The sequence below is a fragment of the Saccostrea echinata genome, unplaced genomic scaffold, assembly GCF_033153115.1.
Source record: "Saccostrea echinata isolate AGI-Se365-2 ecotype Australia unplaced genomic scaffold, CSIRO_AGI_Sech_v1 ptg000117l, whole genome shotgun sequence".
In the NCBI taxonomy this organism is placed as follows: domain Eukaryota; kingdom Metazoa; phylum Mollusca; class Bivalvia; order Ostreida; family Ostreidae; genus Saccostrea; species Saccostrea echinata.
The window spans coordinates 1,281,661-1,300,000 of NW_026889866.1; the positions used below are offsets into that span (position 1 = coordinate 1,281,661).

Genomic DNA, 18,340 nt, shown 5'->3' on the forward strand with positions numbered 1-18,340 from the left:
TTTTACTTAATTTTATTTAACAAGCAATTATTTAAGAATTCCTTCAGCTTATTTTTCATGTTCTTAACAAACAGTTGTTAAGACATGCCAGATATATAATGGTTTCTTTAACAAGCATTTGGTAAGAATTGGAAAATAAATTGTTTAAAGTATGCATAGATTTCAGTTGTCTTTTTTGTACTTAACAACCATACACAGCTTTTGATCAAATGGAATTGATCAAGTTAAAATGGAAGGTGTTGTGTATTTTTAGGCACCTTCAACTTTTTCAGTCAACTGTTACCGTATATACTCGCCCATAAGTCGGTTTTTTGGGAGTTAAACTTTGGTCCAAAACTCCTTATCCGACTTATACGCGAGTTATAAAAAGATAGGTATTTTAGTGGGTCAATCCCTCTAATTGAAGCTTAAAAAATACAACCGACTTATAGGCGGACCGACTTATAGGCGCGTATATACGGTACTTCTAACATTTCTATGAAACAGAATTACTATTTTAGATTCTCTTAGTTCAGCAGTGACAGTCATGCAAATCAGTGAAATGTTTATTGATTAAAATAGAAAACTAGTCTCTGACTGACATAAGTACTTGGCAAGGTTTGATTATAAGTAATCTAGTGTACTCTGTTGTTGACAAGATCTAAGCTGTGGAGCGTAATCTAGTGTACTCTGTTGTCGACAAGATCTAAGCTGTGGTCCATAGGTAATCTAGTGTATTTTGTTGACAGGATTAAAGCTGTGGAGTATATTATGTAATCTAGTTTACTCTATTGTTGACAAGATTTAAGCTGTGGAGCATATTATAAGTAATCTAGTGTACTCTGTTGTCAGCAGGATCTTGTCTATAGAACATATTATAGGGTGCTTTGTTGTTGACAGGATCTATGCCATGGATCAGAATTCCCTTGTATCTGCCACTGTGATCCCTGACATCATTCTGTGTCCAGGCTGTAGTGGGCGGGGCACCTGTAATTTTGACAATGTCATCCCACAGGAACAACCCTCCTTCTTTCTTGTAGAGTGTGAATGTGAAACAGGATGGACAGGTGAGATTTTCTGCCAGATTTGAGAGTATAACTGAATTAAATTTGTCACAAAAAGAGTAAGGGATACATCATTTCAAGGTTGGGTACTTGTCAATGATTAGTTTTAAAAGTTTACAAAATTCATCATACATATACTGTTGATAAAATGCCAGTGCAGAATTTCCAAATTAATCATGACAATCAATTTTGGTATTAGAAGCCACTTAGTAGAAATACATGTATGTCAATTAATAATGTACTTAATTAGACTAACTGGGATTAACAGGTCCAACATGTAATATGGATGAGAATGGTTGCCTTGGTAATCCGTGTAACACAAGCTCAGACTGCCAGGATCTGACCCCCTCTGTCCAGAGGTCCCGGGGACTGACTTATCAGTGTTCTGCCTGTCCTGTGGGCTACACCTTGTCTAGCTCTCTTAAGTGTATTGGTAAGATGAGCATATTAAATTGATCTTCAAACTTGATCGATCCTTAGTTATACAGTCATGTATGTGGTATTGGAATTTCATTTCTATGAGGTTATGAATATTTCCAATTTGAATTATTTTGACAATACACAGAAGTGTAAAATTTCATATCTTACAAAAACGTCCTTGCCATCCCTGTTGTTGATGTAATGGATATAGTACTCACAGTACTTTATACTATTTTCAAATATGTTAACCATTCATCTGTGACATCCCAGATTTCCAAAAAAAAAATTTCTTGAGGAAAGCCTTTATGTTAAGTTTGGAGGAAATCTGTGAATATGCATGCCACACCTCTTATATAAAAGTGCAAATCCTTACCGAGAATGGCTCTGAAATATTATGAAGTCAATATGAAAAATAGCCCAATTTGAGAACAGTATCCAAGTCTGGGTATGAAAATCCAATAGGGATATTTCATTGACCTGATGTGCAGGGATAATCAATGGGTAACGTAGGAAACTTTATTTTTTTATTTTTAAAAGACACAGGTTTAACATGTGACATTCCTGCATCTTACTAATCCATGTACATGTACTAGAACTGTAGAGCTTGTATTGAAACTGAGATTTTCTCTGTCAAAACTAAGAGAAGTGCTGGTGCTGATGTTAAAGTATATATACCAGGAATTTGAACATTTTCAGATATTGATGAGTGTGCCCTACACACCAGTCAATGCAGTCAGAGATGTGTCAACACAGATGGGTCTTTTGTTTGTGAGTGTGAGACGGGGTTCAGATTACATGGTTACCAGTGTGTAGGTAGGTTCAGTCATCATTTTTTTTAATATTTCCAACATATTTAGCATTTTACTTCAGAGTGTTTGTAATGTTTTCATTAAAGAATAAAGTAATCTGCAATATTTATATCAAATGTAGAACTGCAGACATTCAAGTTCTAATGAAAATCTTGCAAATTGTTTGCATGGGGTCGCTGAGGACCACATTATAGCAATTTTAAATAGTGTTTTAAGTTCTTGTCAGAGAATTTTTACAAGGATATGAATATCTAGTATTTTAACCCCAAAATGTCACTGCAGATGTTGATGAATGTAGAGAGAGGACAAGTGGTTGTGAGCATCAGTGTGTAAACACCCAGGGGTCCTACTACTGTGTCTGTTCTACAGGGTATCAGCTACACACAGACAGACAGACTTGTTTTAAAGGTACCAGAGTTAATTCATGCAAATTGAGAAGAATCGATTAGTATATTGATGTACTTTCGTTGAGTCGATTTGTTTATTTTATCTTAGCTTTCAAATTTAAACTTGTTTTTTGATACCTAGCCTCTGTAGAACCTCCTTGCGTTGTTAGACAATGTCCCCAGGGATGTAGAATTAATAGCACAGGAGAACCAGAGTGCTTCTGTTACCTTGGTTACAGAATGAAGGCAGACTCATCTTGTGAAGGTATATCCCACTTCCTGTTAATCTTTAGAATAAACTGATTTAATTGACAGTTTCATCAAAAAATGAATTAAAACAATAGTCTTTAAAATTTTATTTCAGCCATCATTGTTGTCATGGTGTTCTACTGAGTGAATCTGCAATATTCTTTCAAAATGCTACTCTGTTAAATTTTAGGTTTGACTTCAATAAAAAAAATTGGGAAAATCTCAGAAACCATCAACTTGAAAGTATAATTATGTACTTTATTCTGTAAATTAAAGTAAAATTTTTGAAAAAGGTAATACGTCCAGGTGCAACTATAATAGTAAGTATAATTAGTAGAGCTACAGTCTTGTCAGAGACATCTGGTTTATACAGGGAGTATAAAGTTTCATAAAGAATAAGTAATTAATTGTTTACTTATTTTCTTAGAAATTGATGAGTGTCTTGATGCACCTTGCCCACACAGCTGCCAGAACACTAATGGGAGTGTGGAGTGTGGATGTTATGATGGATATACTATTCAGTCAGACCACAGATCATGCAAGGGTTAGTGTCCTGAAATTTAAAAAAATATTAGGCTTTTGTTTTTGGTCTGCTTTTCATGGCCTTAATTGATCATACCCTTTGAACTTTGGAGACTATGGATGTCAAGTTCAAAGTTTTATGTAATGTCAAGGTAAAAGAAAATCTAGTTTGCTGTTGTATGGAGTAATGTCCTCCTAAAATTTTCTGGTTTCCAAGTTATATTCAATTTTGAATAATACAAGCTTTATCTGCTATACAATTAAATGACTGTGTGAATTTGGTTTACAATAATTTATGTATACTTCTGAGTGGACTGTCAAATACTACCATGTAAAACCTACATCTACACTTTAAAAAATACACAGCTCATAAAATTTTAATTCATCAGCTTGTGACCTTGATCACTGGGGACAGAACTGTGAGATGTCATGTGACTGTACCCATCATGCCTTGTACTGTAACAATGTGATTGGCTGTGTGTGTAAGCCTGGCTGGTCTGGGAGGTTCTGTGACATTAACATCAATGAGTGTGAGGATGTCAGCCTGTGTCAGTCCCCTGAAGTCTGTACAGACACCTATGGATCATATGCCTGTATTTGTGAAAATGGCTACCAGAGGAATACCAGTACAGGACTTTGTGAATGTGAGTTTGTTTTGAGTTGATGATATAATCAGTTTTATTTTTGCAGTTCCTGGTAACTGTTGACAATGATTCAACTTCATGTATTACTGTCGCAATTTTCTCATAAGTAACAACATGAAACAATAACATTTTCCCTTGGATCTACATTACAGATTCCAGTGCTTGCAATACCTGGGCTCTGAATGCCTGTACAGTAGATGAAGTTTGTGTAGACACTACAGACAATTATACCTGTGTGTGTGACAAAGGGTATATAAGGGTTAATGGCACTTGTCAAGGTAGGCATAAAGAATCTGTATAATGATACAATATTTTTCTCAATGATATATAAAGACTAGAATGTTATTATCCCCCCTGCTTGAAAAGTGGGGGTTTATAGTGACGGGGGGGGGGGGGGGGGGGGGGGGGAGTCTGTTCCGAGGTTCATCCGTAACACATGGGGTACCCATCTTTTATTTACAACTCCTCCTATACCACTGAATAAAATTAACTGAGATTTTTCTTAGAATATTACACAGTGACATAGAGCATATCCTATTTTATGTTCTTATCAGACAGATATTTGGGGTTTCCCATAACAAAAAATGGATTTCACCATTATACTCATATGGGAGCGGGAGGAATTGAATTGACTTGGAGTTTCCTGAAAAAGATACCATTCTTCTTTTCCTTGCAGATTTGGATGAGTGCTCTGATATGTTACACAATTGTCAACATGATTGTGTAAATACAATTGGAAGCTACAGATGTACATGTAAAACTGGATACAACTTACAGATCAGTGGAAGAGAGTGTCTTTCTGAGGGTAACTAAGCAGTATTGTAACCACTGAAGTTCACTCTCAAAATTCAAGTTAATTGCAGAAGATGTATGAATTTATGTTTAAGAGTTAAATATGCAGAAAATTGAAAACAAGATCAACAAAATAAATCTTGAAGTATTTATATTCATGAATATTGTGAAAAAATGGACCAAGAAAACATTCTATTTCACCATGGTAAAAGGACAGAGTAACTTTAAACATTTGACTTGATATGTATTCAACAAGTTCAAAATAAGAGAGAGGATTTGCTTATTACTGTATTTTCCATGCTTTTAGTGTCTAACCCCTGCAGAAGTAGTAACAAGTGGAACTTCTGTGACCATACCTATGGGGGGTGTACTGTGGATGGAGGAGGAAATCCTGTATGTTTCTGTAGGGCTGGTTACTCTCCTATACAAAAGGATAATTTCACTCTCTGTAATGGTAGGTGGAGTCCTTGGTATAGTTTATATCATATAGTATTCTAGACTTTATAAAATCAGCTGGCAACTTTAACCTTTATACTGTAAGCTAGCAATATCACCTATAAGAAACACTAAAAATTCCATATTTGGTATATTGTCCAGACCTTTCGAAATCTGCCAGTACCCAGTACATTACCTGGCTGAAATCATGATTGTACCTGCCAGTATTAGATGGAGAAAAATTTGTTAACATATTTAATTAAAATCGCTTCCACAAGATACCTCCTGTTTCTGTAAAAGTACCACATGTTTCTAATCTTTCTGAAAGCCCTGATTGTCTAACTATCTTAGGAACCAGTGATATGACATCAAGCTTAGAGAAAAGGACCATGACCTATCACCCTAAAAATATTAACCACCAGGATTATTGATGTTCATCTTATACAGAACAAATTGTTTTTACACTTCCTTCTGATTGCTCAAGGAGAAGTGTTAGATATGGCTAAGACCCATGTATAAATTTGTAGCTTTGGGTGTAGTCTAAGAAGGCTTGATGAAAATAATTTTGTGGATTTGACATTGATATATTTTTCACAGACCTTCAGGAATGTTGGATGGGTATATCTGGCTGCTCTCACAGTTGTTCGAATACCTGGGGTGGATTTATCTGTGAGTGTCCCAAAGGATTCACACTGGACACTGATAGGAAAACTTGTATCAGTAAGAAATGCTAAATTTATCTCTAATTGCAGTTGTTGCTTTTAATGAAGTATGGAAGTGTTAGTGTATAGTGCAAAATCTAATCTAAAATGATGAAAGAGATGTGAAATTGACCATCCCAGTTAAAATATTGGCCATATTAAATGAAAATACCTACAATAAAGAGCTAAAAGAAAGAGTTTTTTCGCTCAACTTGATGAATTCAAGGATAGCCTATGCTAAATGCCCTTAGTCTTGGGTAAAATATTTGGAGCATGTCTTTTGCTCAAGTCAGTGTAAGCCCTACCTGGACCAAATTGCATTGATGATACATCTTAGTATGCTTATTACAAGTCATGCTTTGGAGGTTGTGTCTGGCCAATATTTTCTGGATGAATGAACAGGTTTAAGTATTTGAAAGGGGTCCATTGTAAGCCTGGACCAAACTTGCATGGTTGATGCATTTAGGGATTCAAAACCATCAAACTTGCTTTGGATATTGCATTTGACATATATATTTTAATTACACATGAGTGGCCAGGGTTAAGTTTTTAGAGCAAGTCCATTTCCAAGTAAATATTAGTCCTGCCTGGACCAAACTTTTGATACTTACCTATCATTTAAGGTTGTGCTGATATGGGAAAATGGGGAGATAACTGCACAAATTCCTGTGGCTGTGGACGTGGTGCCTTAAGATGTGACCCTGTGACTGGTTGTGTGTGTAAACAGGGCTGGACTGGTCTCCACTGCTCACAACATGTTGATGACTGTAGTAACACCTCATGTGGTACTCATCAGAAATGTGTTCATGTCAACTTCACTCGTCTGTGTGTCTGTGAAGACGGTTTCCAAAGAGACTCCAACAATCTGTGTCAAGGTAGAACATTTCTCATGGAAACTAACGTGACTCAATGATCCAAAAATCTCCAAAATGTTTCTAAACACGAGTAAAGATACATTTTGATTCTTCAATTTTGATTTAACAATTTATAATGTTACCTTCTTCAAGATTCAGTGACTGGTGTTTTGGTTGTTGTTTCAGATATTGATGAGTGTTCTACTAACCAACACCTTTGCACACAGAGATGTATTAACACAAAAGGAAGCTACAGGTGCTCCTGTACTGATGGGTTCCAACTCAGATCAGACAACAGCACTTGTGAAGGTAAGAAAAACATGGTGGTTATTATGAAGTGTAATGACTCCTACTCTAAATTTCACCAAAATAAATTTAAAATTCCCAACATTGATTTCATCAACAACAAAAGTATTAGATTCAAATGGGAAATGATCATATGAAGTATGAAGCAGTGCTTACTTTTTCAAAAATGATTTTTATATTTAATCATGATACGAAAAAAATTTGACACAGTGAATAAAAAGAGCAATGATTTATTATCACAACTTAAAGTAAAAATATGAGGTATATAATATTATGAAAATAATATTTAGTGTCATACATATTAAATTCATATCAGAATATATAATAAAGAAGCACTTCCCCATATATCAGAATATCACATTGTTATCTGCATGTGCTTTAAAAGATGCATCTATCAACAACGGTTATCTTTCTTTAAAATATCTTTTTTGGAAAGAAAATCCTAAAAAATTAAAATTCTATAACTGGTACATGATAAATTACTGCACTTTTTAAATTGTTTATTAAGAGGTGGAAATATTTCAATTTGTAACAGTTAAAAAAACGTGAAAATGGTTAAAGTCGAATGTTATTAATAAAATATCAAAAATTAGGGGGGGGGGGGGGGGGGGGGTCATTGCTTGCATCTTAAAGTGGTTTTGATTGAAATTACTATAGAATGGTCTCCATTATTAAATTCTGTTAAGATAAACTGTTGGACATTTCAGGATTATTGGGGATGTTATCTGTCTTTAGTTATCAGAGAGTCATTCCACCTTAATTGGCATTGTTTTTGAATGTAGTTTTAATCTGCATAACTTTACTTTTTTATCTCTTAGGTTGAAAAAAAAATGAACTGGAAATTTAACACTATATTTGAACCTTTAATACTGATTACAGTCCATATATTTGGAAGACAATTACATGTAACCTTTGATTGTAGATGTTGATGAGTGTACACTAGAGACATCAGACTGTCAACAACAGTGTCTTAACACAATAGGAGGGTACTACTGCTTCTGTTATGAAGGATTCTATCTGACTGGTTCCAATCAGTGTATTAAAGGTAATCTCTCTCTCTCTCGTAATTTTTTGACATATCGGGGAAGTTGAAGCCTCAGTATTAATGGTTCAATTCAGTTAGTAATTCATTCACCCAGCTGAGAACTTGAAGTCAAGAAAGGTTGATTTAGTAAGCACATGTGAACACATTTTAAGAATTTTCGGTTTAAGGTTATATTAATGTATTATTATATGGAATATTCCTGAAAGATTTCTTATCAGTGTAGTGCTTTTTGATGGCATATCACCAATATATTGAATTTTCTTAACAAACGAATTGTTTGCAGATTTGTCTACCTCCCCCTGTGTTGCCACGGGTGATTCCTGTCAATATGGATGTAGAGTGGAGGGAGGACTAGCTTTCTGTTTCTGTCCTAACGGCTATACACTGAACACTGACAGGACAACTTGTTCATGTAGGTATACACTAAACACTGATAGGACAACTTGTTCATGTAGGTATACACTAAACACTGACAGGACAACTTGTTCATGTAGGTATACACTAAACACTGACAGGACAACTTGTTCATGTAGGTATACACTAAACACTGACAGGACAACTTGTTCATGTAGGTATACACTAATCACTGACAGGACATCTTGTTCATGTAGGTATTCACTTAACACTGACAGGACAACTTGTTCATGTAGGTATACACTAGACCCTGACAGGACGACTTGTTCATGTAGGTATTCACTAAACACTGACAGGACAACTTGTTCATGTTGGTATTCACTAAACACTGACAGGACAACTTGTTCTTGTAGGTATTTACTAAACACTGACAGAATGACTTGTTCATGTAGGTATTCACTAAACACTAACAGGACAACTTACTCATGTAGGTTTTCACTAACTTGTTTATGTAGGTATTCACTAAGCATGGACAGGACAACTTGTTCATGTACTACGTATTCACTTAACACTGACAGGACAATTAGTTCATGTAGGTATTCACTAAACATGGACAGGACAACTTGTTCATGTAGGTATAATATTCATACTTGGAGCTTATAACTTAGCCAAAACAGAAATTTCATGGTCTTTGTTTTAATACATGTGGAGAAAAATAAATGATAAATATTTATAAAGTTTGCTGTTTTCAGATGTTAATTCAACAGTAAATGTACAGATGAAGACAAATATCTATTTCCAATCTGACTACTATAACCCTTCTTCACTGATCTACAAAAATCTTAAGGAGGACATGGAAACTGAGGTATGTACATGTTATACATGTATCTTATTTTGGTTTTAAGTTTCACAGACCCTGATGTGACTTGACATGACAAAAGGGATAGGACATTAAAATTTCATATTATTCTTTATGTAGACACAGTCCTTTTTTGTAAACATGCAGAATTTGAAGTCTGTCAAGATTTTTAGAATAAGGTAAGTTGGTATGACATTGGTTCATTGCTGTGTTTTGACTTGTATGAATTAAGCATCATTCAGATATAATAGTATAGCGGTAAATGAATCATCTTTTTACTGCATTTACAGTGAGAGCAGTACTGTGTTTGACATACAAGTGAAGTTTAACACAAATGTCACAGTGGAGTTGGAAGCACAGTTGAGTACAGTTCTACAGAACATTTACCAAACAGGAGTACAGTTACAGGGAACAAAATATGCTGTACTAGAAAACCCAGTTACATCAGTACCTTATAGTAAGTGTTGGTTGAACTTGACTAGAATCTTTACAAAGTTCACACAATAACTCATATTATATTAAGTGGGCATATACTTGGTTAAAGATTCTATCTAACAACAGTTACAAATGGTACTTACAACTAACAGTTTTGCTATGTTCATCTTTAGCGGGGAATATTGCAGGGTGAACAAAACCTCAATTCATTATGATGATTAAATTTTGGTTTCATTTATACATACCAATATTATTTTTGCAGAACCCGCCCCTTGTTTATTTTGTCTATCCACTGAAAAGTGTCATATCCAGGTGAATTACAACTATGTTTGCAGGTAAACATTTCTCTAAATGCACAAGTGAGCTTTTGTGATGAAAGTTGGTCATTCATCTGTTTGTTTTCTATAAATTTCCCAGATAATTTACTTCTGAAGAATTAGAATGAGGTGGTTATAACTAGCAATATCATTTGACCATCTAATTTATACATTGTTCTGATGGAAAAGTAGCTACAATTGGTTTTGACTCCATTGTGACAAACTGTTACTTAAAATTGAATTTTAATTTTTGTGCAATAACCTAATAACAATTTAGTCTGGGGTTTATTGTTACCAGTATATCTCCCAATGAGGCTATATAAAGAAATTGCCCTTTCTTCTGTTCATTTGTCCATGCAAGCTTGTAAGGCTGTAAATGTGTAGAGAAGCCTTAGGGCTCATACCGTAAACCAGCTATTTTATTCACATGTAAGAAATATCTGTGAGTTGTCATTAAGCTTTCCACATATACTTTGAATTAAATTTGCTGAAGTCATTATATAAGCAAGGGGTTTTATTTGTGTATGTCTATTTGGTTACTCAGGTGAGCATTGTTTGCCTTGGGCCACTTGTCATTTAAATGGTATACAGTCAAACCTCATTATTTCGAACTCGATGAGACAGAGAAAAAACTTCGAGATATCCGAGGGTTCGAGATATCTAGGATAAAATACTTAAGAAATGCGTGGTAATTAAGGACTTCCCAGTCACTTAGACATATCCATGGTATTTGAGATATCCATGTTCAAGATAACGAAGTTCAACTGTATTTTTTGAACAATGATATGTATGAAGGGTAAAATATTTTGCCTTACAAGAAAAAGTCTTTCATTCAAATTAATATGTGAATATGCCTTTATATCCATGACAGTCTCTGACTCTATCAATGGTTAAGATCTTCTGGTCTGTGACCAGTACATGAAGTTAGAGTCTCAATATTATACTATTAATAGCATGACTGTATGAAAATTCTTGTTTTTATTTCTTTTACAGACCAATTTCAGGTACGTTACACTTACTTAATCTGAATTGATGTATCAGTGATAATTGTCTTTGAAAAATTATTCCTCTGATGAAAAAGCATTATTCATAATTTAATGTACAAAATATTTATATCGATTGTACATATCTATTATTATAATGGCTCATTCTTAACTTTTCAATTTTATTTAGTAAGCACAACAAATGCAGTTCCTCTGAAAATAACATTGGCTCTGAGTTATGAACCATTTATGGCAGATAGAGTTGATATAAAGTATGCTGTGTTCGAGAACTCTGTTATTTCAACTGTAAGTATAAAATTACTGCTTTCATGTCAGCACCAAACTAGTACAGTATGCAGTAAGAATGTGTCAATTTCCTTTTACCTGATAAAGGTACTTGTTGAATGAAGTGCAGTTTTCTTGAACTATAAATCATAGTAAGTTATACTCTTTTCTAGCTTAATGGAATATTGAACCTTCCAGTGGTAGACAGAATCCAGTTATCAACAATATCGTAAGTGATTCAAGAATTTTGCCATAATAAAAAAATTCCTAGTTTCTCATCCCCACCTGCCCCGATTTTTTACCCCTGCCTTGATTTTTTAATTTCCGTTTTACTTCGTGTTGATTCTGATCGGGATCAGTATTCAACTACCATTCAACTTTTGTTTTAAATCCCGCGAAAGTTGGCATGAATTTGACAGCTGACAAGATGGTTATTACTGTAATATGTATTAAAAACAATGATCACTGGTTGTGAAAGACTGGTGATGATGAGTAGTAAGAAATATGCATATTTAAATGGACCTCTACTATGACTTTTATATGAGCATTATAGATAAACCTGCACCGAATGATCAGGTCAACACAAAATCTGCACATTGGAAAAAATAACAAATATAAAATAAAATCTGCCCACCCGCCTCGATTTTTCAAAAAATTCTGGTGAGAATCTAGGAATTTTTTTTATTATAGCCTTGATACTGAATTCTTATTTTTTTTCTTTAATTTTTTTTTGAATACCAAGATAAGAGATACCTTTTAAACTTGACTTTTAAATTACTTTTTAAATATATTTCATATCATAGATATACAATTGATCTTTTTAACATTAGTTGAAGCTTAGCATATGCACTGCCTGGCAAAACAAAAAAAATATTTTGAAAATTACTGAAAGAGAGGTGACATTTAGCATGTTAATTGATTTCTATAAACTGTTTCTGAACATGCATTGTATATGTATATTGTTTGATAATAGATCTGTCATATGGAATTAGGCCATGAACCTTATGACCTTGACTAAATTTGACCTTTGACCTATTACGAAAAAATATTTCCCAAAACTTCTTAACTGCAAGAGGCAAGTCTTTAATATTTAGCATGTTAATTAATAGCATGTTAATACACCATTCATTATGTGCTGGACTTGTAGACCTTGTGACCTTCAAATAGATCTTTCTAGACTGTAGAAAAGGGGGAGATAATCAGAAAATTTTTTTAAAATCCTCCAACAGAAAAAAGTTCTCCCTTTAAAAAACTGCATGATCAGCTGTGAGTTAATTTGTAACAATATGATGATCAACTTTTGATATTTCAGTGCTTTATCCACTGGAACAAAATTACATGTGACAATCTTCCTGAAAACTTTAACTGACCCAGATTTTGTGACCTTGATTGCTAGAAGAGTCAATGAGAGAATAGACACTGTAGGGTGCATAACTCTTGGTGGTAAATGCATCCCTTTGTTAAAGAATACAGACATCTTTGATGGAACACAAGAAGGTTAGTTTTCTGATGTTTGTGTAGAACATACTGCATAGGGTACATAATTGTTGTTGTCTTCTTCATTAGATACCATAGTATACCTCTGTTGACTTAAAAAAAAAATTATGGAGTTTTTCAGAAACAAAGAATAACACTTATATTAACTATTAAACAAAAAAATTCTAAAAAATTCTGATGTTCTGAATTTTTTTCCATGGTACTGATGTAGTACAATACACATTATAACTAGGGATGGCAATTTGTAATCGGTTAACTGGTTACTCGGTCGGAACGATGGTAATCGGTTAGAAAATCTGTAATCGGTTAGTCGGAAAAAATTAATATATGCGTAAATTTGAACACAATATTCTGAAAATTCAATCAAAATATCTAAAATGTTAGCATTTTCATCCATATTAACAAGCTAGATACTTAAGGCTCTCCGATTTGACAGTGCGGGGGTAATTGGTCAGTTGTTAATTGCTGTTTAAACACCATGTCATTACCCAGTCTGACTTGTGTGTCTTTAATGATTTTAATTAAATGATCGTTGAGTACGGTGAACTGAATTTAATGTGTACCTAACCTCTACTATCCTTTATAGTTACCTATTAAACAAGCGAAAGTACATACTTAGTTTTGATTACAGTGACGACTTCTGATTTTTTTTTTTCCACAAATGTTTATGATACTTTAGACATATTTCATGAGTATCTATTTTTTTCTTTACTTTCTTTTTTTTTTTTAAATTTTTATTTATTTATTAATTGATTAATTTTTTTTTTGCCTATTAAAATTGAAATAAAATATAGTGTTCTGATCAAATATAAGCATAATATTATAGTACCACATCTGTATAGTCTTGTTTATTAGAGTAAAGCAGTGCTTACAATGGAGGATATGTCGAAATTTTTTGATACGATTAACCGACTATTCGGTCGAAACGTCTTGCGGTTAACCGATTGGCAATTCTCTATTCGATTGCCATCCCTAATTATAACCTACAACATATCTTTTGACAAGTTGAACCAAAAAATGACCCTTACATTTATTTTGCTTCACAGTTCCAGTGGTATGCAAGACTTGCTCAGAAAATGCCACCTGTATAACTGATTCTCAGAGCTGGTGGATATGTGTGATGTAAGTAATAAAAAAAGTAAAATATTGCCTTTATTGGATCATGAATACTTCAATTTAGATTAAACAAAACTAAGCATTAATCTTTTGTTTCTGTGGTTCTTTGGCTTAATATTCAAAACAAAGCAAACTGTAACATCATTATTGACTCTCCTCATTCATTTCATTGTAGTGGAAGTACGACTGTAATTTCCCCAACAACAACTGTGTCCACAACAACCAGAACATCAACAGGTATCAGAATATTGTGAATTCTAAACTGTTACAAGTTTTAATCTTTACACTTGCATAGTACATTGTACAGTGTTCTTAACTGGAAAATAACAAAGAATTTCTTATTCACAGTTGCTGCAGTTTCAAGCACTCTCAGAATAATCACAGAGGACAAACAGATACTCGTGGGGGTAGGGGTAGCAGTACCCCTGGGGGTCCTTTTTAGTACCTTAATTATTGTTCTTGGTGTACTCCTCTGCAGGAAGTGGCATCACTGGAAAATACAAAGGTGGGGGATTTCTCTTTCTTGTAACCAGAAACTCCAGTTCATAATCTGAATAAATGAGAAGAGGACTATCACAGCTATTAATAATGCATGCACATTTAATGTGTACTTGATGGTTAACAACAGACTTTGCTATGACTATCATGATTACAAGAGATGTTTATATTTTAAAATTCATTATGATTGTACCTGACATGCAGCATTGTTTTATAGGGAAAGAATTCAGAACTACACTATTAGCCCACAGTATAGGAATCCTGCAAACAGAGATAGGGTAAGTCAATGTGGGAAAAAAGTGCAGAGATTCTCTAAAAAATAGAAAATACTTCTTTTCAACTTAAAATGTATTTCACCATATAAGTAAGCATGCTGGAACATTTCTAACATTTAAATTAGCAATTTAAAAATCATTTTCTAAAGCTATTGCTATATAGAATTACATGTATGTCTCCCTAACAGTAGGAGACCTGATGATTTTGGCATGGTTGTCTGTCTGTCTTAGCTGCATGTAAGAAAATCATGTCAGGGCTTTGATTGAAATGAATTTGCAACTTGAGTATGTTGACATCCATAACATAATGGTGAGATGTAGTCTTAATTCAAGGTCATATATCAAAGTTCAAGGTCAAGGACAATGACATGGTGAGACGGTGACTAGTTGCCTCCAATTTTGCAACTAATGTTGTTGCTGTTGACCCACAGGTAAGTTTTGATCTTAACTCAGGTCATGTCTTAGGTCAAGGTCTATGGAGAATGAGACGTTGAAGTTGTGTCTTAACCTTAACTTTGGAACCCTTACTTGAAATGAATTTAACTTGAGTATGTTGTTACTGATGAACAAGAGGTGTTACAAGATGCATCTTATCTGGAATTCTAGATTAAAATGCATTAAATATGAAATAACAATGATGGGATTTTAAAAAGATGCACCTTGTAAATGTCTAAAATTCCACGACCTTGTAGAGGCTGCCCCCTTCAGGGCTTTACTCTACACCCTTGAAGAAGGGGGATGTTTGGAGGTCCAAAATCCCATGCCCTCTTTTCAGATACTCACATTGAATAATCCCTCACATTGTGTTTGTGCTGATGATCAGAAAGTGTATTATGAACTTGACTCAAGGTCATTTGTCAAAGGTCAAGTTCATTGGACAGTGATGTTGAAGTATTATGCAATTCTTGTAAAATCAAGAACATTCAAAAATATATTCAGCCCCTCATGTTATGTTAACTTTTGCACTACATACATGTATGTTTTTATTTTGATCAGTGATCATATAATTGCAATGATGGCTTAGGGCATAACTGGGGGGGGGGGGGGGGGGTGTCATCCATCCCCCAACCACCAAAATAAAGTCATTTACAAATATTTAGATATTTTGTATTTCTGCAAGTGGCCTTTCAACAACTTATTTTAAATATTTTGATTTTCTGCAGGTGGCCTTTCAACAACGTATAGGACCCATTAGACCACCTCATGCACAGGTAAATATCATATTTTCCCCTATGATATTGGTTGCACTTGTACAATGACCTTAAATGTTTCATTGTTGTCAAAAAATGTAAATTTTGCAAGTACGTCTGCATTCAATTGAGATCATCACACAGTACTTTTTAATATTATCCAGCTTGGTACAAATTTAAGATGGCTTCACAATCATTCAGAAAAAATTTTGGTGATGTCTACTGAACAGTACCATATACGACTTTAACATTGCAAGTCCATAAGAGAGTCCTTCTCTGCTGTATTATCAATGCAAGTTTCTCTTAATCTATGAAGTATCTATTCAATTTTTAGGTGGATTTCAGTTCATGAAAGTAAAACAAAATTGGACCACCGTGTACAAATGTGCATGAAGGGAGACTGATTGTCTTTGCCTTACTTTAACACTGACATTGAATACTGAACTTAATAAAACAGAATGACTTTCGTTCATATTTAGTATTCAAACTAAGTACATTCATCCATTGATGATAAAATTCTTGAGAGGAGACTGGCCCAGGCATACATTTAGATACTATTTGAAGAATGTTTATGTTTTAAACTAATTTCAGTCCAATGTTTCTAATAGATAAGACCTACTCTACACAATGGTATACCACCCAGCTACCCACGTATCTATCCTGTCTTGCACCACCTACAAGGTACAAAATTTCCATACAAGTAGAGGCTAGCAATTTATATCGCTGTCACATTAAATTTAGCATTAATTACATATCATTTATTCCAAATTAAAGTAACTCACAGCAAGACATTTTTGTGATAGATGTTTCTGAAGAAAAAATGTTGACTTTCCTAACATTACCGGTACATTTCACAGAACATACCAACAGCATTAACTGTTTCGTAGACATGATAATATATGATTAGACTTTTAAATTTAAGTCAAAGTTCAGTTGAAAATATATATATCCCCAAAGAGCATGTGAATTAATTGAATAATTATAATTTTTTTTTAAAATAGTGATTGTAGAAAAATGATCTTTATGAAATGTTTAAAAGTGATTTCTCTCAAATTTTGACTTGGAAAAGGCTGCTTGAGTGTTTGTTCAATTGTCTTACTGAAAAGTGCTATTGATTGCAGACAAACATTAAGTCTTGATCAGAAATTTGTTTATAAGTGCATGACAATTTTATTGTAATGGAGAGACAGAAGAGTATTGAGTAATATTCATGTCTGTTTATTTCAGACAATCATCGATCTGGACGCACATTAAGAAATAAGGACAATGTAAGTTTTCTTTTTTTCTTTTTTTTGTTTTGAAAAAATGACTGACATAATTGATCAATTGTATGAAGTTGAGGTAAAAAAAAAAAAATCACTACAAACATTTTTTTTCTTGTAGTTTGCATTACAACGTCCTTTGGTTGATCAGAGACCCAGTCAAATATACAACTGATTACTCCCAGGTTTGTATTACAAACTTTTTTGCAGTCGACCAGAGCCTTCAAACACATTTTTAGAGACGGAACATTTTTAGCACTACTGGTCAGTCAGACCAGAGGAGCCTGTCAGTCCGTCTGTCGACTATAAACAAATTTTCAAAACGCTACACCTCCTACAGTTTTGGTCTGATTACAATATAACTTGGCCTACAAGTAGTCTACACTAAGATACGTAATTCTGTGCATCGGTTTTTTTGATTTCAGTGAACGATGTTGCCATGGTTACTAAAAATAGAAATTTAAGTGTAATTCTTTCAAAAGACTACTAATTCTACAGTTTTGGTCTGATTTCAATATAACTTGGCACACAAGTAGGCTACACCACTGTACACCAAGATACTTAATTCTTTGCATTGGTTTTTGATTTTGATGAACAGTGTTGCCATGGTTACTATTAAAAAATATAAATTTCAGTGAAATCTTTTAAAATGCTACTCTTCCTACAGTTTTGGTCTGATTTCAACATAACTTGGCACACAAGTAGGCTATACTGAGATACATATTTCTGTGTATCGGCTTTTGATTTTCATGAAGGGTCTTGCCATGGTTACTAAAAATAGATTGCAATAAATCTTGCCACAAAGAGACTAAACCAATTATTTTATTTATTGCTGTTGCATAGTTTCTAGTGCAAGTTCTACTTTTCTCTTCCTTTGTACAAACTAGTAGAGCTACAATCTCATCAGAGACTTCTGGTTATCAACAAATGTCAAGTAAAATTTGAGCATTTTATAGGGAAAAGATGATACGAGTAATTAAAGCTTATGTGTGTTTAACATCACATTCTTTATTCAAGTTTTAATATTATTGATTGAATTATCCTGTTTTTTTTTTTTTTTTAC

At 33.8% G+C, this 18,340-nt stretch overlaps 1 protein-coding gene across 1 annotated transcript in view; it reads left to right on the forward strand.

Annotated features, from left to right (window-relative positions):
- Positions 1-886: 886 nt before the first annotated feature.
- Positions 887-18,340, forward strand: part of LOC133177313 (fibrillin-2-like) — a 17,749-nt gene continuing 295 nt past the window's right edge. Inside the window, exons 1-31 of the mRNA XM_061312370.1 lie at positions 887-1,046; positions 1,312-1,476; positions 2,160-2,276; positions 2,555-2,680; positions 2,801-2,923; positions 3,335-3,451; positions 3,819-4,073; positions 4,226-4,351; positions 4,750-4,878; positions 5,173-5,319; positions 5,898-6,020; positions 6,625-6,876; positions 7,042-7,164; positions 8,084-8,206; positions 8,490-8,618; positions 9,313-9,425; positions 9,540-9,598; positions 9,710-9,876; positions 10,117-10,189; positions 11,165-11,175; positions 11,345-11,460; positions 11,613-11,668; positions 12,752-12,936; positions 13,983-14,058; positions 14,228-14,289; positions 14,401-14,557; positions 14,768-14,828; positions 15,989-16,036; positions 16,624-16,696; positions 17,243-17,283; positions 17,399-17,462. Of these exons, the coding sequence (XP_061168354.1) occupies positions 890-1,046; positions 1,312-1,476; positions 2,160-2,276; positions 2,555-2,680; positions 2,801-2,923; positions 3,335-3,451; positions 3,819-4,073; positions 4,226-4,351; positions 4,750-4,878; positions 5,173-5,319; positions 5,898-6,020; positions 6,625-6,876; positions 7,042-7,164; positions 8,084-8,206; positions 8,490-8,618; positions 9,313-9,425; positions 9,540-9,598; positions 9,710-9,876; positions 10,117-10,189; positions 11,165-11,175; positions 11,345-11,460; positions 11,613-11,668; positions 12,752-12,936; positions 13,983-14,058; positions 14,228-14,289; positions 14,401-14,557; positions 14,768-14,828; positions 15,989-16,036; positions 16,624-16,696; positions 17,243-17,283; positions 17,399-17,452 (3,564 nt within the window). The 5' untranslated portion in view covers positions 887-889 and the 3' untranslated portion in view covers positions 17,453-17,462. The remainder of the gene's footprint in view (positions 1,047-1,311; positions 1,477-2,159; positions 2,277-2,554; positions 2,681-2,800; positions 2,924-3,334; positions 3,452-3,818; positions 4,074-4,225; positions 4,352-4,749; positions 4,879-5,172; positions 5,320-5,897; positions 6,021-6,624; positions 6,877-7,041; positions 7,165-8,083; positions 8,207-8,489; positions 8,619-9,312; positions 9,426-9,539; positions 9,599-9,709; positions 9,877-10,116; positions 10,190-11,164; positions 11,176-11,344; positions 11,461-11,612; positions 11,669-12,751; positions 12,937-13,982; positions 14,059-14,227; positions 14,290-14,400; positions 14,558-14,767; positions 14,829-15,988; positions 16,037-16,623; positions 16,697-17,242; positions 17,284-17,398; positions 17,463-18,340) is intronic.